General features: G+C 46.2%; 1 protein-coding gene across 6 annotated transcripts in view; it reads left to right on the top strand.

Moving 5' to 3' along the window:
* The window catches only part of LARP4B (La ribonucleoprotein 4B), an 84,417-nt gene extending 65,513 nt beyond the window's left edge, over nt 1-18,904 (top strand). For 4 of the 6 annotated variants that reach the window (XM_017885817.1, XM_017885816.1, XM_017885818.1 and 1 more), the window contains 9 exons: nt 750-803; nt 890-1,099; nt 4,653-4,759; nt 5,202-5,453; nt 7,670-7,715; nt 10,581-10,745; nt 13,381-13,505; nt 13,601-13,814; nt 15,212-18,904. In XM_017885817.1, the coding sequence (XP_017741306.1) occupies nt 750-803; nt 890-1,099; nt 4,653-4,759; nt 5,202-5,453; nt 7,670-7,715; nt 10,581-10,745; nt 13,381-13,505; nt 13,601-13,814; nt 15,212-15,499 (1,461 nt within the window). In that variant the 3' untranslated portion in view covers nt 15,500-18,904. The remainder of the gene's footprint in view (nt 1-749; nt 804-889; nt 1,100-4,652; nt 4,760-5,201; nt 5,454-7,669; nt 7,716-10,580; nt 10,746-13,380; nt 13,506-13,600; nt 13,815-15,211) is intronic. The other 2 variants (XM_017885820.1, XM_017885815.1) reach the window with 1 other exon arrangement.
* The last annotated feature ends 1,215 nt before the right edge of the window (nt 18,905-20,119 follow it).

Raw genomic sequence — 20,119 nt, 5'->3', positions numbered from 1 at the left:
AGAAGTAAGCTCTGTCAGGAGGTGTAAGGAGTTAGTAGTTTTCCTGCCCTTAAGGGAAGGAAGCATCTTATTTGTGGGGAAACTAACACATGTATTATGAAGTGTTAAATGGTATAAACAATATCTGGGGTTCAGAAAAGAAAACACAGAAACCTGAAAGATGGGTTTGAATTGGACGGAGGGGAAGGGGAACGGAAGACAGAGTAACCATGTTTGTGGGGCTGAGCGTGAGCTCTGCCAGCCTGCATGGCGAATGTGATCGGATGAGACTGAATCAGAGGTGCAGGGCCTTCACAGTTTTATAGGGGTTTAATGTAGAATTAGTGTGGAGAAGAACAAGGAGATGTGTAAAGAATGTTATGATCCTCATCCTTTTCCTTCCAGTCTGGTATTTCCTGAACTGCATACTCCTAATCTGAAATTGGGATTAATACTAGGAACTCAGTATTCACCATTTTCCACCAAGGTTCTTAGCCAGTGGTCTTTGGGAGACTTCTGTGGCATCTATTAATACTTACAAAATTGTGTACAAATCTTGTTTGTGAGAATTTGGGGTACACACGTTCCATAGCTCTTATGAGGTTATTTTAAGGGATCTGTGACCCAGGGGGTGTCAAGAATCATTATTCTAAGTTCTGTTCACCATAATTTAATTATATATTTCCCTATTTGAGCTATTGAGTGACCTATTGGTGCCTCTTATTCATAAGGTTAATCAAATGGAATTTTGTACTTAATTTTGCCCTTAGGCTTACAAATACCTTCGAGAAGAAGTCAAAACTTTTCAAGGAAAACCAATTAAGGTAAGCAAGACCATTGGTTATTCTTTGTTTATTTGCAAATTGATGTTCTTAAGTATTCTAATAGAAACTTACATATTTTCAAACAGGCGCGGATAAAAGCAAAGGCAATAGCTATAAACACATTTTTGCCAAAGAATGGATTTAGACCCCTGGACGTGAACCTGTATGCCCAGCAGCGCTACGCGACATCGTTCTACTTCCCTCCCATGTACAGCCCCCAGCAGCAGTTCCCCCTGTACAGCCTGATCACCCCCCAGACGTGGTCAGCAACGCACAGCTATCTTGACCCACCCCTGGTACGTCGTTTCTTTACTAGGAATTTATGTTGTAGACACTATGCTAGATAATTTGAAGGATTAAAATCCTCATCTAATAGGAAACCAGATACGTGTGCAGTCTGACATAGTAAAATAGACCTTCAAATTATGTGGGGGATTTTAAATTTAGTTGAGAACAGAACTTATGCATAAAGAACTTTGGATTACTGTGATCACAATCATTGCTCAGCCCCTCTCCCCTCTTGTCATGCAGCTCTTAGCAAGATACAGAGGGCGATAAGAGCTGTAGTGTACCTGGTGTCCCCTACACAGAGGACAGTACAAGGGGGATTAACTGAGGAGGAAGAAGTGTTTAATAGGCTTCTGACAGCAAGGCCAAGGAGAAGGCCTGCTCTTTCACCATCCTTATTTTACTCACTTCTCACCAGCCTTAGAGTTGGTTGACATGATTAATTTTTATGGATTTTGGCCTTTGTTAAGGCTGTGGTTGGAATTCATAAGTCTGTACTGGATCTAGACATTGTCTCTTTGTGTGCTGTTATGGATGCTTGAAAGATCAGGTGGGTCCTGGGTGGGAATTAGCATGAGTTTGGTGGCATTGGATGCACGAGAGTCAGCAATACACGGATGAGCACGTCCTTGAAGCTGAAGTCTAGTTGAGAAGTGAAGGTGGGTTCATGGACTAGAGGTTTGCATGAGGTAGCAATGCAGGTTAGTTGGAACTGGAGAGATTGAAGGGTAGTATACGTAGAAGGTTATGGTCAGAAAGCAGAAATTGAGTTAGTAGCTTTGAAAAGAGTTCATGTCCAGGGTTTCGCTGTGGACTAAGGGAAAGACTGGGTGGTCCTCGGGGTCGGATGGCTGGGAGCCAGGCACCCTGATGGGCAGGGACGTCACTGCTGACAGGCAGAAAAGGAGGGTAGGTTCAGAGCAGAGTGAACTCGAGAAAACAAATGCCTGTATACGAAAAGTGAAGATATGGGCACATCAGACAACTCAGGCTGGAAAAGTCAAACGTGCCAAGGAGACATGCGTACAGAATGTGTACAGAATGGCAGAACGAGACAGACAGGGCTTATCAGGGATTGTGTTGTTGTCTAGGTTGAGCTTTTCAGGTTAAGTACGAGTTTTTCAGAAGGAATCAAAAGAAGGAAGTTTCATGAACAGAAAATGGTTGTGGATTCATGGGTGTTAGAGCTGAAGCGTAGACCGGTGGCAGGGAGTTGGGGAGCGAGCTGGAAGTTTCCAGGCCTAACTGCGCAGGTGCTTCGCTGTCCTGAGGCTTGTCGGCTTGGCCTAGTGCTTGTAGGAAGTTGTCTAAGGTTTCTAAGCAGAGAAATGAAACCATACCCCATTTATAAAATAACTCCTAAGGCCGTGTGAATTGCAGGCAGGGACAGGGAGAGATTTTCAGAGGCCCCCTGTTCCCCTTGAGTCTGGAACCACTGCAGTAGAGGAACCTTTGGTAAAGTTACTTCTGTCTCTTTTCAGTAAGTCCTAATGGTAAGAAAGTTTCTGGTTTTTTGAAGTAGTACTTCTGTAAAAGTGTACCCATGGCTGAATACTTCCTTTTCCCAAAAGCATATCATGAGAGAGCCTCAGAGAGACTTGAGTGTGTAGGCTCTGGGTGTTGAAGAATCATCGCTGCACGTGGCTTGCCATGCTTGTCCTTTTAGTTCTTCCTGCAGCAGTTGCTTCTCCCATTTCTTTAATCATGGTTGACCCTCTTGGGGATCCTTGGGGTCCTGGGTCAGCTTATGGCCTCGACTCGTGTTGTGCGTTCAGACTGCGGGGTGTGCCAGCCAGCCGGTCCTGCTCTGAGTCTTGAAACTGGGGCTCTCCGTCGCAGCCTTTTCCTTGCTCTAAAATATGTGTGTCCCTTGTTCTGCAGCTGAAGAGGTCGTGCCTATTAATCCCCAACAAGTAATAATAGGAAGTTATAGCATTAATAATCAACTTTATTTTTTATATATGACCAACTTTATTTTTTATCTTGAGCACATTTACTGGAATATCAGGGCTCTGTCTGTAAAATGACTTGCTTGAAATGAATAGTCCTCATTGCTCTTCCCGTGATTTACAGCCTCAGATCTAGGTCTGCATTCGCGGCTCCTCCTGTGTGATGTATTTTTTTTTTTTTTTTTTTTGAGATGGAGTCTCGCTTTGTCGCCCAGGCTGGAGTACAGTGGCCGGATCTCAGCTCACTGCAAGCTCCGCCTCCTGGGTTCACGCCATTCTCCTGCCTCAGCCTCCTGAGTAGCTGGGACTACAGGCGCCGCCACCGCACCCGGCTAATTTTTTGTATTTTTAGTAGAGACGGGGTTTCACCGTGTTAGCCAGGATGGTCTCGATCTCCTGACCAAGTGATCCGCCCGCCTCGGCCCCCCAAGGTGCTGGGGTTATAGGCGTGAGCCACCGCGCCTAGCCATGTGTGATGTATTTTTAAAGAGTCCATTCTTACAGTGTATAGAGTTTCTCAAGTAGCAAATTGGAGATTCTAACTTCCCTTTTGTATGATTTTATTTTGGTCCCAAGCTATCTCTAATATTCTTTTTCTGTTATATCTTCCAGTTAGCTCTAATTAAGGAGAATTACTTGCTTTTTTCCTTTTCTTTCTCTCTTTCTCCAAACAAGGGGGGCTCTATGCCTATCTCTGTCACTTTAGTGACATTGAGGGTGTGGACTGTAAGGCCCTCAGGAACTAAGTGCCCTGCGTCAGGAGCATTAGGAGCAAAATGTCAGTGATTCAGAATGTATTGGAAACCATGGGTCCAGAAGCCAGAAAATTAGAGTGATTGATCTTGTTTTTTTGTTTGTTTGTTTATTTTTTGTTTTTCTTTAAAGGAACTGTTTTAACACTAAGTTTTATCTTACTTTTGTATGTGTCTAGATTTTAAAAATAGTTGGCCAATACTTAAAATTCTATGCTCAATATTTTTAACTGCTTAAGATCTTTTAGGGATTCTGTGGCCCTTTCTATTTTCTTCTGGATCTTATGTTAGTATATTTGCATGCCATGTTTACCTTGTGACTTGGGGAATAATGAGGATATGAAAATACCCTGATCTGCAGAGCAGGACTTGTGTCGAGGTAAAGTAAAGGCGCTGTCAGGCTGTGGTTGGATCAAGCCGAGTGAGCAGCAGTAGGGTTAGTGCAGGTACAGGTGCTCCTGAGATTGAGAACGTTGATGAGTTGTATTAAAGCCATCAGGAATCAAGACCTGTTGACTTCCTGCCAGCGATGGAGGTAATATCAGACTTACATGCTAAAGGTTACAACACTTGTTGGAGCCCACGCACTCTTGACCACGTCTTTCCTCTCAGTGCCAGTTTCCACGTGTCAGTTCTCCTTGCTGGATTGTTGTAAGGATTGGCTGAAAGGATGCACAAAAGCTCCAGCCTACTTCTAAACAGCACCCATTGGCGATAAAATTGTAAAATACGTGTCTCAACATGAGTCATGACTCTGACAACATCAAGAAATGCCGTCGGTTTCCACAGATTTGTTGGTATTAATGAAATTGAAGTCTGTTTTATGGTTTCTTTACTTGTCTGTTTTCAAATGAATCTAGGTAACTCCATTTCCAAATACTGGATTTATAAATGGGTTTACGTCTCCAACGTTCAAGCCTGCGGCGTCTCCTCTGACTTCTCTCAGACAGTATCCTCCTCGAAGCAGGCAAGTTTTGGGGCGGCCCTAGTGCTTTTGGTCTTTACGCTACTGCCCTTCCGGAGCTGGGATGAGGGAGCTTTGATCACTAATCCTGCTCCTCGCAGACAGAGCCACCTGAAGCACACAGCTGCATTCTAGAAAGACTAAGCACTACCGTCTGGTGTGGGTGCCTGCCTCAGATTCTCTGAGAGGAGGCTCTGGGGCAACTTGTACACATCACGTGTGCCTGATTTTAATTTGGGCCTGGACTGAAGAGCAGCAGAATTGTGGCACATTGTTAATAGATTTGTATTATCCTATGCGTTAGGAGTTAACCATTCCAAATCCTATTTTTATATTTTATTAAATAGAAAGCAGATTTCAGCTTAGCTATTCCCTATCAGTATGCATGTTATGTAATGCCTTAATCGTTTTATTATTGAACACAGAAAACCATTTTTGTTTACAGGAATCCTAGTAAATCTCATCTGCGGCATGCAATTCCTAGTGCGGAGAGAGGACCTGGGTTATTAGAAAGTCCTTCAATATTTAACTTCACTGCAGATCGATTAATTAATGGTGTCCGGAGTCCACAAACAAGGCAAGCAGGTCAAACTAGAACACGGATACAAAACCCTTCAGCATATGCCAAGAGAGAGGCTGGGCCTGGGCGCGTGGAGCCAGGCAGTCTTGAATCCTCTCCTGGTTTAGGGAGGGGAAGGTGAGTTGTTGAGCAGCTACTGTGTACCATCATAAACTACTAATATTTTAAAAATTCTTTAATTTAGGTCTGTTTTGTAATTGTCTTTATGTCACAGAAAATCTAATTGAAGGCTATAAACATAAAGTGTTTTATATAATTGCTGAGACTTAAATGGCTTCATCGTTTTTGGAATATGAAATGGTTCAGTGAGAACTGTAGATGTTCTAGATCATTATCTGGTGAGAACCGTAGATGTTTTAGATCATTATCTGTGGAAACATTGGAGTTCAGCAGTCATAGACTCCCTCCCACGTGCCTGCAGTCTCCTCTTGGCAGCACCCTGCCTCACCAGGCCCCTCGGCGAGAGTGTCCAGTCTCTGCCCCATGGCTGCTGGCCCGGTGCCCTCACAGTGGTGTTTCTATGGTGCTGGGACCACCCTGGGTCCCTTGCTACCCCTTGTGAGCTGGAACCCGCCATGGCCCTGTCGGTGAGCCTTGGCTCGGCCAGCCTGCTCTCTGCCTGATGGGCACTGACGTGTTCTGCAGCTGCAGGTGGGCTTCTGGGTCTGACACGGGTTACGTGGAGCCCAGTGAGCGTGTGGGGAGTGTTGACTGGGCCCACTGATGGTGACTGGAATAGGACTCCATGGCAGGCAGGTCTGTGTCCTGGACACCACTGTGTTCCAAGGGATGGGTGCCCCTGTGTCCCAGCCGGTAGTGAGGAGCAGGCTGCCCTTGGCGGGGGGATGCCCTGTGCCGAGCCCTGCAGGATGTCCTCTTCCCTCACTCAGGGCAGTGCCTCTGGGCAAGCAGGTGCTGGCACCGTCCATCTCACACCCCTCCCAGGTCCCCGGGACCAGTTGAGTCCTGTCCCACTCCGGACTCTCATCCGGTTGCGTTCCTAGCTCTGCTCATGAGCCATCGTAGCCCCACCTTTCCACCAGTTCTGAATCATGGCACAGCAGAGTGGACGTTCAGCTCCCTGGATTTCGGGAGCATCCCCCATTAGGGAGTGGTGCTGAGCCAGGTGTGTGTTGGGATGGTTGTCCATAATGCAGGCCCAGGACCCTTTCTCCCTGTGAGGCCACAGGCAGGGATCCGGGACAAGGAGCACCAAGCCCCCTGTTCCTGCAGGAGGGCAGGTTGTCAGGACTCCTGCCCCACCTGTGGCTCAGTACTCACCCATGTCCCATAGTCTGGCTTGCAGTCTCCGCAAGGCCCCAGGAGAAAGCCAGGAGCTATTTCCAGGAAGTTTTCTAAGGAGATAATAGGGATTTGCTCCAGAATCCTAAAGGTTTGTGCCATCCCTCCCTCAGAGGGGCTGGCCCATGGTTCCACGGAGTGTTCCAACATTAGGCCATCTTAGGCAAGACTACTTTTTGGTTTTCTCTGAATGAAGGAATTAGTCAAGACTATGTCTTAACTCCTTTCTAGGTTATGTAATGCAAGGCTCTTGGGGGAGTCTTTGCATTCCATTAAATTACAAATTGAGATTCATGTGTCATGTGACTTGTTAGACCACAGAAGCCTGTCCAAGGAAATGGGAGTGTCTTGGCCATCCTGGTGTCCCAGGTCTCTACGTGAAGTCACCACTTAATCAGTGTGTGTCTTGTGGTTATCAGCTGCGTGTGTGGCATGGCCTTACTGCCTGCAGGGGGGTCCAGATCGTGGTTCCTGAGGCTGGCAGGCGAGGACATGAAGTCTTTGGGGCACAGAGGTCCTTGTGTGGTTTTTGTGGGAAGAGGTCCGCCATTGAGGCAGTAGTGGAGGAAGCTGAGAGGGTGGAGGAAGGGATGGGACGGAGTATTTGAGATCTTTTAAGTCTGATGTAAAGCAAATCTGCACCAGGAAAATTCTCACCACCGTTTTAAACTACTCACTGATGGAGCTCAGTCTCAGATTTTATGTGTCTTGTCATTTCGACCCAGGGGATCTTCAGAACTGACTTCTCAACAGACCTCCCAAGGAGGCACCAGGGAGGTGGTTTTAGTCACTGTTTTCTTCCTTTCTCTGTCACTTGCCTGGACTTCCGCGTTAGTCCCTTGCTGTAAACTTTGTGTTGCTCCGCATATGCTTCTTAGAGTTGGGATTCTAGAATTGAAAGTCATCTTTGAAAGGTTTTAAAGTGATAAAGACTGAGTTGATGTGTACTTTGCTTATGTGAGTGCAAACGTGCTCAACAATAAATTCTCCAAGTGGGAAAAAAATAACAGTCTTTCACTTTCCGCTCCTAGGAAGAATTCCTTTGGCTACCGGAAGAAAAGGGAGGAGAAGTTTACAGTGAGTACATAAAGCATATGCCTCTTGACAAGACATTTAAATCTAATTTATACCAAACCTGAGATTTAATTAAATGGATTAAGGTTAAGACACAAAAATGAGCATTTCAAAAGACTTGTAACCTGAAATCCACTAAGTAATAACTGACACCCTGGCTGGCCTAGGAGAAAGCAATTGTAGAGGTCTTGGAAATAGCAGTGTGCTGCACGGGACTCCATCGTGCACAGGCGTGTGTGCTGTGGCATAGGCATGGCCAGGAGCTTGCTGTCACACGCACTGCAGCCTACACACGGGTATGCACGTGAGCTCTTCTGTGTGGCAGCTGTACTGAAGAGTCTGAAGTGACTGGAGCCGTTCATTTCAACGAGCAGAGTAAGCGTCTTCCACGGAGCAATTTGTTTGTTGGTGTTTTTCCTTCAAAACTTTTGAATACTCTCCTGCTGTGTAGAAAGCATTATCTCCTTCTGCTGTAACTTACTGGCAGGACAGACCCAAACATAAGTGATAGTTTTTGTGGCGGTAAGTACATGAGACATGGTGACTTTGTTTGGGTTGATTAAACAGTTTCTCCTGTGGAAAATGTTTGTGCTGGTCTTTAGTGGAGGTTGGCATGGACTTCTCCACAGCCAGTGGTGGGACGGCACGGTGGCAGAGTTAGCAGTACCCACAAAGATAGGAAGGACGGCATGGTGGCAGAGTTAGCAGTACCCACAAAGATAGGAATGACGGCACGGTGGCAGAGTTAGCAGTACACACAAAGATAGGAAGGACGGCACGGTGGCAGAGTTAGCAGTACACACAAAGATAGGAAGGACGGCACGGTGGCAGTTAGCAGTACCCATGAACCAGTGGTGGGATGGCACGGTGGCAGTTAGCAGTACCCACAAAGATGGGAGGGATGCCTCCACGGGCTTGCCAATGTGGAATTCCGTACAAGGAATGCTGGAGAAGACCTGGACAAATCCTGGCCCAGCCCCTCCAGCCATCACACAGGTGCTTTCTCATCACAAAAGATACAATCTCTGTTTAGAACTCAGAAATTCTGCCTTTCATAAGGTCGGCTTAGTCTAGTTTTTGTTTAACTAGTTGATAAGGCAGCTTTTATCGGTTAATTCCATTTGGAATTAATGAATTCCTGTAACCATTTGGACTAACAAGGCAAGCATTTAAACGTGGGGCACTGCTGTGCCTGCTGGGATGTTTTCCCACCCCTGTTTCTGTTGCGTTACCTTTTGCCGTGCTTTCCTGATGCGTGTGTTCATGACTGTGACCTGCTTAGAAGCTTCGGCTTGTGGCCCAGTGTTGTACTGATTACAGAGCGTACGCGGGGCCTAACCAGGCCCATGGGACCTGAGCAGTACTCAGACCTCACCCAGGGGCGCTCAGATCCTAGAGAATTGTAACACTGCCTTCCAAGTCAAGTCCCATCTGTCGACGATGTCATTTTGTAACTCCAACACCTGGGCAGTTGTTGCCTGCCTCTTTTGCTTCTACGAGTTGAGATTTAAATACGTTTTTTGGGAAGGCTGTCTCTCTAATGATGCTTATCTTCTGAAAAGCTGTGTTCACCTCAGAAACGTGCAGATGTTTAAAACCACTTTGCCATCACAGTGGCCATGTGTAACTTAGAGCTTTGCAGGATTATTTCGAGCATCATGTTCACAATACTAGGTTATAGAGAGTGTACAACAGCCAGCTGCTTTAGTAGGTAACACGCTTACTGCCAAGGACACCTAACTGGGAAAAGCTAAGCTAAAATTAGGCACCTGTCCCATGGAGCAGAGAAGCAAGTGGAATGCCCAACACAGACCGTACTGGGGTTTGTGTCACAGACTGGGATTTGTGTCACCCTGAATTCATTTTCATTCTTTGACCTGCTTTCACTTCTGACGTATTTTCTCTGGAATCTACTGATGCAGGGATTCACCTTCCTGTGTATAAATTTTGGAGAAACATTGGCACTCTCAAGTTAGGTGAATCCCATGAGAGCTTTGCTTCCTGGTCAAAGTAGCTCATTGTTTCAACTAAAAATACTTGTATTCTTTAGTAAATATAGACTCATTTCTAAACTAAATATACACTCATTTCCCCATTCGGTGCCATGTGGCCTTCAGCCGAGGAACTGCGTACTCGCAAAATGACTGCCAGCTTGTTAAAGCGGGTTGGTAGATCATTTTCCAATAAAAGGTATTACCGCCTTTCTCCTGAGACTTGGGCTTACAAAGTACACTCTCTTCTTCTTATACTGAGTTTCCTTTCTTGAAGTCGAAGAATCTGATTAGAATTTGTTATCAAATACTGTGTTTTTAATTATTAAAAAATATAACTTTAATTAAGTTTATTTTCAGAGAATTCAAGCCCCCTCCCCTTTTATTAAACCACTTTTTTGATGCACGTGTGTAAAATTTCTTACACAGGTTGTGGAGAGTGTCATATATTGTTCACAGTTTTCTTTGTGACTTACATTAGAAACTGCTGTAATAGCACAACACTTGTCTGAAAGTGGGAAAGTTTAATGTCTAGACTCAGGCTGTCCTGCTTTCCATCACTCCAGGGTACCTCCCTTGCCTTCAGCTGCCCCTGCTGTTTGTGAGTGCTGGCAGCCATGGCTGGACGGCTCTTTGGATGGCACCTTAGCCTCACTGTGTCCTTGGTGACACGTCTCTTGGGCAGCAGCATTCTTGAGATTTCAGTTTTAAAGCTCTGCTCTCGATGGTTGAAGGTGCTTCGATTGGGTGAGGAAGCCCTTGTCTGGGTTGAATGATCTGCTTGTTTCTACAGATATTTTCCGGACGGGTGTGGAAATGAGAAGCTGCTTGGCCTTCTCTCTCCACACCGTGACCCTGGGATGTCATTCTGTTGCAGAGCAGCCAGACACAGTCTCCAACGCCACCAAAGCCTCCGTCGCCAAGCTTCGAGCTGGGGCTGTCCAACTTCCCTCCATTACCTGGAGCTGCGGGCAATTTGAAGACAGAGGACTTGTTTGAAAACAGGCTATCTAGCTTGATAATAGGACCATCCAAAGAAAGGGTAAGGGATACATTGCATGTCTGATAGTTGCCCACAGTGTCTAGGTACGGGTTCCATGTCAGGCGCTTTGCGAAGCTCTTTATACGTGTTTGTATTTAATACTCAAGAGAGGCTTGGAGGCCATGTGATTGCAGAGGTCACACAGATTTGGAGTAAGGCCAGCCTTGAACCCAGGACTGGGCCTTTTCCTTAACCTTGCTGTCTGATGAAGTCAGAGGTAGAAACCTGTGCAGTGATAGGCTATACACACCCTTTCTCTCGCCCAGAAACTTAGATTGCATTGTCACTGTTGTTCAGACCTGCCTTTATTTTACAAAACAACAGAATGAAATCGAAGAACTGAATAATATTGGAAATAAGTAAAATGTGTAGTAATCTACATGAGACAAGGAGCAAGAAGCCTGGGAGAACCTCACTGTAGTGTGGGTGGCTTCTGGTGAGGTCTGGGCTGCCCCACGAGGTGCCCCCTCGGCTGCAGTGAACATCATCCCAGGAGTCATCCAGAGCTGCAGTTGCCAGAGGACGCTCAGCCCAGCGCTCTGGCCTCTAACGTGCTTAGCGAGGTGAAGGTGGGACTTGTCCAGCTGCCACACCTGACGCTGGAAGGCTCTGGGAAGTGCAGAGAAAGTTTTCTGCCCAGTTACCTACTGTGCATCGGAAGAGCCTGCTGAGCACTCGTGGTTGCTGGTGTCCCCTGTGCCGGGGCCCTTTCCCCGGCTGTGCCCCAGAGCCACCACGTGTCTATTCCACGCCACGGGACCATGCCGCCTGCTCCCTCACCCAGGTCTGCAGAGTCGGTGTCTCTTCCCCCCAGGCTTTTGGGAAGGCACCGCATTGGATAGAACAGTTCCTCAGTTCCTTGGGCAGAATTTAAGGTGGATTTTGATGCAGCATCTTTACACTAAAAGCCAGGTGACGTGTCTAGTCCTTTGTATATTGGTAGATGATCATGCTCCTGTGTTCAACCTTGGAGACTGAGTACATTCCAGGATTGTCAACACAGCCTTAAATTTCCACACCATCATTCCTGAGGTATTAGTACCTTGAGAAGAAATGCACTTTAAAGATCTAGTTTTCCAACTGTGGCCTACTCTACCCTTGGTATTGAGTGGAGGAGAAGAGGCAGGTCTCCAATCCTGCCTCAGAAACAGCAGCTACTGCTGTGCCCAATTTGAGTTACTGTGTAAGGGTTCTCTTGAAGAATGAATTGCTGCTTTGAAAAGCCTGACCCTGAGCCTCATGCCACCACCCAGGCGTAGTGGGCTCCATTGCTGCTTCTCAGGAGCTTCTTGAGTCAACAGCGTGGCCCTTGGGTTTCAAAGTGGGTTGGAGGCTCCAGAAATGATGGGGTTCAGCGCTTCCCCTCTTGACATGGAGCTCGTGACGGTCACTCTGACTTGCTTCATGACCTACAGTTGTGGATCTGCATTTCATTTGCATTGGGACTGAACATAGCGTGAATGAATGGATTAATTAATTTAAGATGGAGTCTTGCTCTGTCGCCCAGGCTGAAGTATAGTGGCACGACCTTGGCTCACTGTAGCCTCTGCCTCCCAGGTTCAAGTGATTCGCCTGCCTCGCCTCAGCCTCCCGAGTAGCTGGGACTACAGGCATGCACCACCATATCCGACTAATTTTTGTATTATTAGTAGAGATGGGGTTTCACCATGTTGGCCAGGCTGGTCTCAAACCCCTGACCTCAGGTAATCCGTCCACCTCAGCGTCCCAAATGCTGGGATTATAGGTGTGAGCCACCGCACCTGGCCCCTACCCTGAATTTAAAATGCGCTTTTACAAAAGGAGTCCTTTGCCATCCTGTTTCCACCAAGCTGGATTCCTGCTGGTTGAGCATAGGAGTCGCAGCAGATTCTGGTTCTCAGGCTGGAAGGGCTCTCAGTCTGTCGTCAGCCTTCATCTAAGGGCAGAAGTGTGACAATCACCTGCCTTTTTTAAGTTGCATGACAAGTGTATTGTTACATCCCACATGCATAAGATCAAGCACACAGGAAATAGCCACTGCCCAGGGGTCCCTGGCTGGAGTAAGGAGGGAGTAAGTTTACTCCGTCCTTAGCTTCCTGGCCTTGGACGAATTAACTTCGAGGTATTGGGCCTCAAGTTTCCTCACCTGTTGAGATGGGGGCATTCGCACACCTGCTTCCTGGGGTTGTGAATTCAGAGAGGGCTGGGAGCTCACATTTATACTGGTGTGGAGGCGCCAATTGCTTTTTCTCAGCTGTGTGAAGGAGTTGTGTTGAACTGTGTTAGGATTCGACACTCAGCAGATGTGCATGTACTGTTGTGCCATGCCATGCTGGGCCCAAAGTGCCAGGTGGGTGAGATGTGTTGGATGCCTGTTCATTTAAGAAGTAAGCTTGCAGATCATCATTGCGGGAGAGGAGATAAGGCTTGTGATGTAAGAACAATGGGGCATTTGCGGAGAAAGAGAAGGGTGGGCGCTTGTGTGGGGCAGAGGATAGTCCTGGGCTCTTTGCAGCATTTTTGCTGGAGAAGACCCTTCTCCCCGTGTCCTTGTGCTGCTCTCCCAAGGCTGTTCACGGGTGGGGTGAACGGGTATTGGTACCAGCTCCGCTTAGTGCCGGCAGGATTCTGATGAACACTCCTGACCCTGTTTCAGACCCTCGGTGCAGACGCAAGTGTGAACACCCTTCCTGTAGTGGTCTCCAGAGAGCCCTCGGTGCCGGCTTCTTGTGCTGTATCAGCAACATACGAGCGATCCCCCTCCCCAGCTCATTTACCTGAGTGAGTATTGGAGTTCTCCCAGCGCCTTGGTGTTAACTGACTTGAATGGCCTGTGATGTTGCATGAGATTCAACTATTGGGTGGCATTTTTACAGTGATCCCAAGGTGGCGGAGAAACAGAGGGAAGCCCACAGTGTGGACAGACTTCCTCCCGCCCTCACTGCGACCGCATGTAAATCGGTGCAGGTGAACGGAGCCGCCACGGTACGTACCTCGTGCCTGCCTTCCTGCACGACAGCCGCGAGGCTCTGGTGTGAACAGACGCTGCGCACTCCTGCACCTGCTCGTTTTTTAATCACATCTAATTTGGTGGGTTTTTATTTGCGTCTGTCTGTGTTGTGTTTTCTGTACAAAATATGCTTAATATTTGCTAATAATTTTCCACTAACTACTCTAGTTCTTTCTTGGACCACCATGTAGTCCTTTTATTTCAGTGTTGGTCAGTAGAGGTTTGTTGAGTAGTAACAGGACCCCAGCTCCTGTTTCTCCATAGACTTTAGGATCATTTCAGCACTTCGCACGCGTGTGTGTGTTTGCGTGCGTGTGCATCATGTGTCTGATGAAGAGACAGGAAGAGCAAGATGATGGCCCCACCAGCCTCCAACCCCTTTGGGCCCAGCAGGCCTGAACCCCAGTGACTTCCTTTCTGCTGTTTTCCCTACTGGGTGAACCGTGGCCTCTCTTATTCTGAGTTGTGGCCTCTGTAGTTTGATCTTGGGTGAGCTTTTTACTTGAATTTGGGAGTTTAATCCCTTACTGTCCCTGGGCTGAGTCTAAAAAAGGATTTTTTTATAGGTTAAAATTAATACTTTCAATAATAATAATAAAAGGAGAGGCTGGGTGCGGTGGCTCAAGCCTGTAATCCCAGCACTTTGGGAGGCCAAGGTAGGCAGATCATGAGGTCAGGAGATCAAGACAGTCCTGGCCAACATGGTGAAACCCCATCTCTACTAAAAATACAAAAAATTAGCTGGGTTTGGTGGTGGGCACCTGTAGTCCCAGCTACTCGGGAGACTGAGTCAGGAGAATCACTTGAACCTGGAAGGCAGAGGTTGCAGTGAGCTGAGATTGCGCCACTGCACTCCAGTCTGGGTGACAGAGTGAGACTGTGTCTCTAAAAAAAGAAAAAGCTAAGGGAAATATTTTACTTTTCTGTTGTTTAGCCTTTATGCTTCCACTTATCTGAAAACCCTATTACACATTTCTTTGAAGATTTTAGCTGTCTTCATCATTCTTACACATTTCCAGTCCTTTGTAGTTTGAAATGTGCAAAACATTTTTATTTAAAGACTGTGTCTGGAGTTTGCCTTTCAGGGTTGAGTACTGTGTGAGGGTCCTTTGCCCGCCGTGGGCACCTGGGACACCCTTCTGTTGTCCCGAGGTGGTGGAGTGAGCGCAGGCAGCATCCAGACTCCTCCTGGGCTTCCACATTGCCCAAGCAGGCTGAGGGCTGGGTGGGGATGGCGTTCAGTCAGCCCTCTTCTCCCTCATACCTTTTCTAGTTTTATCCATTACTACAGTGGCACAGAGGGAGTGTTACACGGCAGGGGAAACTAAATCATTAGATTTTATAAACTTTTTAAAAGTTAAAAACACTAGTGAAGATGGAAACTTATAGTTGAAAACTCTTTTAAGTGAACTTGATTACCTGTCTTGTCCCTGGAGACACCATTTCACACAGGTAACCCAGGATTGTCTATTTCCAGGAATTGCGAAAGCCCAGCTACGCAGAGATTTGTCAGAGAACAAGTAAAGAGCCTCCTTCTTCCCCATTGCAACCCCAAAAAGAACAAAAGCCAAACACTGTTGGTTGTGGGAAGGAGGAAAAGAAGCTAGCAGAGCCCGTGGAGAGATACCGGGAGTCCCCAGCCCTCAAGTCCACACCTGGAGCCCCCAGAGACCAGAGGCGGCCGGCCGGGGGCCGGCCCTCGCCCTCGGCCATGGGGAAGCGTCTCAGCCGAGAGCAGAGCACTCCCCCCAAGTCTCCTCAGTGAAAACCGTACGTCTGGGAGGGGTCGCAGAGCGCTGTGTTAACCACAAACGACACTCAGTGCGAGGGCGAGCCGCTGGTTAGGAGCTTGCAGTGTCTGAGGCCTGTGGGATCCTCAAGTTGGTTTTCTTCTGTGAGTTGGATTCTCCCCCTCTTGAAAAAAAATCGATTTTTCAGGATTTAATTAATACAAACCTTATTTTAGGTTGGTGCTTAACTGGAGGTGATGCATAAGTCTGATTTTTTTTTTCCAAGATAGAGAAAGCATTTATCCTAACAAATTGGTATTTTTTATTAAGCCTCCATGTGGCTCTGAATGCAAGCTATATATAGTGAGTTTTTCTAAATTAAGGGAACTCTGCTACTTTTTTTTTTTTTAGTAACTGGTCTGCAAGTGCATATCTCTAGAATGTCCCCGCAGATGAATGAGGGCCAGTGGCCTTGGCAGAGGCAGGTGTGGCCTCATAGAGGCAGTGCTGGCCGCGCCAGGGCAACAGCACTGATGTGGGAGCTGTGCTTCTACCTAAGCCGTTGGTGGGGGACTCTGGCATTTAAGAATGTAGAGAGCGCGTCCTTTTTGATCTCCTGGGCAGAGTGAACCTGCAGTGGCCACCCCAGAGAGACCTGAAACCTTGGTTCTGATGCACTGCAAGCAAGTAACCAGCTTCTCACCCCAGTTTGAAGTGGCTATTATGTAATATAAATTCAAAGCACATTGTGAATAGAACCGAAATGAAAACATACACTTGGTTGCCCACTGACATGTTACCAGAAGTTGTTCCATGATGTTGTTTTGACCCCTGTGAGCTGACGGCCCCGGCCCTGCTCTGTGCACATTTCTGTCCGTGTTCCCCAGCACTCTGGTTGGAGAGAGTCCACATCTTCAGCTCCGTGTGGACATCTTCCCGTACCTCTGCATCAGCACATGGATTTAAGAGTTACGTAATTGTGAGAGAATGGTGTTTGTGGTTTTTCCCCCTCTTTGGCTGGTGGAGGATAAAGTTCCTGCTCTTTTACCTCCAAGACGAGGGCCTCATTGATTCACTTCCAGAAGTGCTGCACTTCTGAAGAACAAGGATGCACTAAAGTTAGCAAGTTTATAATAAAGTTAAATATAAATTATTTTGTTTTAAAATGCCTCAAATTTTTCTTTAAGTATTCTAAGCAGCAGACATTAAAATAAGAATATTTCCTGCTAAATGTAACCATACACTTTATTCCACAAAATGTTATTTAACAAGACTGAGGGTTTTTTTTAAGAAAAAATTATTTCCATCCAATATTTAAAGACTTGAATTTTATTTAAACTTGAAAATGACTTTGCCTTAACTTTTGTATAAGACAGCTTAGAGTCCATGGAGCCCGGCCCTGGGTTGGCGTGAGTGGGTCAGAGTTACTCAGTTACTGTGTGGATCTCCTGTCGCTGGTTTTACTGAGTAAGCATAGTGTAGTACAAGAGCTAGCAGTAGTTTTTGTAATATACCTTAAAGATCTTCAACAGTTGATCTTTTTTCAGAATGTTGGGAAATCCTGTAAATGCAAATAGTCAATACTGTATTAAATACGTGCACTCGGAGTGTGCTTCGCTTGTACAGTTGTAAATAATCAGAACATATGAAAAAGGTACCTACAGAGAAAATTCTGATACAAATTATTGATATATTATAAATGTTGCTGTTGAGCTGGATGTAGATAAACTAAATGTTGTGGTTTGAATATTATTTTGATTTGTTGAGATCTTCTTTTTTCTCTTACATCGGTGTGTTGAACTGATTCTGCCTCTTTGCTGCAAAAGGGAATTGGAAAGTCTTATTAAAAGCCTCCAGATGTTTTCATACTCTTTTAAAATGTATGTAAATGCATACTAATCATATCTAAAGTGAAAGAGTTTTAAAGTATGTAGAGAGCAAAAACTGGCAGGATCATAAGTGGAGGTGAAAAGTAATCTAATTAAAATCACTTGCAGCTAAGCATGATTTACCTGCCAGAGGAAAACATGCCTGACATTTTTGACCATTTCCTTTAAAGCAGTTGCTATTATTCAAATACAGAGAAACAGCCACAGGGCTAGTGTTTTTCAAATGCATTTTAAAGAAACATGGGGATTTATTTTTTTGTAGTTGTCAGTTCACTGACCAAAAAAAAAGAAAAAAAATCAGAAATAATTGATCTCTGAAACCCAAACTCTCAATATTCTAAAAGCTGGGAGGCAACCCCAAGGCCTGGCCTACGAGGTACATCTTTGCTACAGAAGGACCAGGGGCGCCATCAGCCATTCCCAAATCACAAGGCCTGCCCCTCCGCCAGTGAGTCCTTGGTTTTTAATAATGAGAAGTCCTTTCCCCCAAGGTGTGAGCATTGCAGCGCAGTGTGTGTGTGTGGTTCGAGCCAGCTTAGTCCTTCACTTTGTTTGTTGGCTGAAGTGTGAGCTCAACAGCTGTGTGAAGAGGGCAGCGCGTGCGGTAGCCAGTCGCCACTGGAGGGCTCTGCTGCCATCCGGTCAATACACTGTAGTTACTGCCTAGCCAGCAGCAGTCTTTTGCATCAAGAGCAGAAACCTTACTCGGATGCGATTTTTATAGCATCCTTTTTAATTAAACAAAGGTGAAACACAGATAGCTATATAATGTCCAGAAACCCCTGATGCTATTTTGAAAGTGTCCACTCAGAAGAAAATGAGAGTTATCATAATAGGAAGCTGTGGTGGTCCATGCTGACTGGGCTGTGTCCCATACAGTGATGAGAGTGGCTTTCATGCTTTTTTTTTAAGTTAACACCCTCCTTTACCCCCAGCAGTATCTCAGGTTATAGAATCAGAGATGCAGCAGCGACAAATGGCATTTTAACTTGTAAAATCATGTGATGATGCTTATCATTTTGAAATAGAAGAATAAAAACCTGGCCCCGTTGCACCAGACATGAATTTCAAGTGGAGTCGTCGTTCCCTGAGAGTGAGTGTCTTGACATTTCCACCCAGGCCCTCCTGTCATCACATCACCGGCTGTCACTGGCGGGTGGCAGTAAACGTCCTGCGTTGCTGTATTAGGATCTCTGCAGTTCAGGCTTAACAACCAGTTCAGTGTATCCGGGCGACGGGTAGTGGTGGTGCATGCCTGTCTGCGTGCCCCGCTGGCGAGCTGTAGTTGTGACTCGCGTGCCTCGCGGCCCACTACCAGGCTGCAGACAATCCAGGCGAGGGCACTGGCTGCCGGCAGTTCACAGTGTGGGGGCCACGTGGACGCTCCTTGAGGGTTTCGTTTTTGTTCTGCTTCTTTTCATTAAGACTGGAATCAAGCTTACATGTAAACTATTGGTAATTTAAGTTTCCTTTGGTGTCATTCAGTGTAAAACTGTCTAATTTGAAAAAAAAAATGTAGGTTATGAAAATAAAGATTTAGGCACTGTTCAATTTTTCTTTTGATTTTTTTTAAATTAAAATTTCTTCAAGAATGCATCTTTTCTAAACATAGTTTTTTGTCTGTTCCCATAAGTGTGCATGAGAAAGAGACATGGGCCTCATTGGATCCTAAAGGCTCCTCACCCACGTGGGGGCTGCTGCAGCACATGGGGCTCACCCTTTGTGTTTTAGGGGTTCCAAGTGAGCATTAACACCAAGTGCTCATGGGGAGAGGGTCGCTACCATGACTGCCACGATTGACCGCAAAAATAGATGTTCCTGTATCAGGACTTGGATTTTGTTACAATGGCACTCTCTCCAAAGCTGTGTCCATAAAGCTGTTTGGAGCTGACCTTGGGTCCTCATGGTGATGGACTGACTCATCCTTAGGCAGCAGTGATGTCTGCACTAGGAAGAGGCTGGCGGGAGGCGGGGCCCCTCCTGTGCCAGGCACGGAGTGGGTGGGGGACTGATTCAGATGTTGGTGCCTTCCTCCTTTGTGCATTGCCTTTTCATGTCATCTTCCCATTTTTACTCTCTTTTTCTGATGGAATTGATATTCTTGATCTGTTCAGGCTATTAAGCCTTTGTTATATATGTTACAAATATTTTCTTTCCGTCTACCAGTTGTCTGAACTCTTAACGTTATTTAGAATAGTATCTTTTACAGTGTTTAATTATTATGTAGTAAAATGTATCAGTCTTCTCCTTTGTTGTTTGCGTGTCTTGGACTTAAGGTTTTTTCCCTACTCCAGAGTCATAAAGTTAATAGTGTGTGTGTGCACGCCTTTAATCCAGCTGGGCCTAATCGTGTGTGTGGTGTGTGTGCTTAGGCAGGAACCCGATTTTACTTTATGCCGTGTGGAAAGTGTCTTTTTCCAGTATCACCAGTGAGTTCACTGTCTCTCCACTGGTCTGCAGTGCTGCTTCTGTTCCTTGCAGACTTCACACGTGTTCATGGGATCTCCACCTGGGGTCTCGAGGGTCTGTATCCCACACTGCCTATTTCCCTTTCTGTCCTAACACCATAGCGTTTAACTCACCTGGCATCCTGTGTTGCTGAGAATTTCCTTCATAGAACTCATCACAGTGTGGTCCACTGTGCTCCCTGAGGGCAGGAATTACGCCATCTGAATCACCAGCTTCTCCCTTGTCCTTAGCACGCCATCTGCAAATTAGCAGATACTCGGTAAATGTGTATTAACTCCAAGTATATTTTGTGCCTTC

This window comes from Rhinopithecus bieti, unplaced genomic scaffold, assembly GCF_001698545.2.
Source record: "Rhinopithecus bieti isolate Rb0 unplaced genomic scaffold, ASM169854v2 scaffold_15437, whole genome shotgun sequence".
NCBI classification, from domain to species: domain Eukaryota; kingdom Metazoa; phylum Chordata; class Mammalia; order Primates; family Cercopithecidae; genus Rhinopithecus; species Rhinopithecus bieti.
This window is presented reverse-complemented; position numbering and strand designations above follow the sequence as displayed.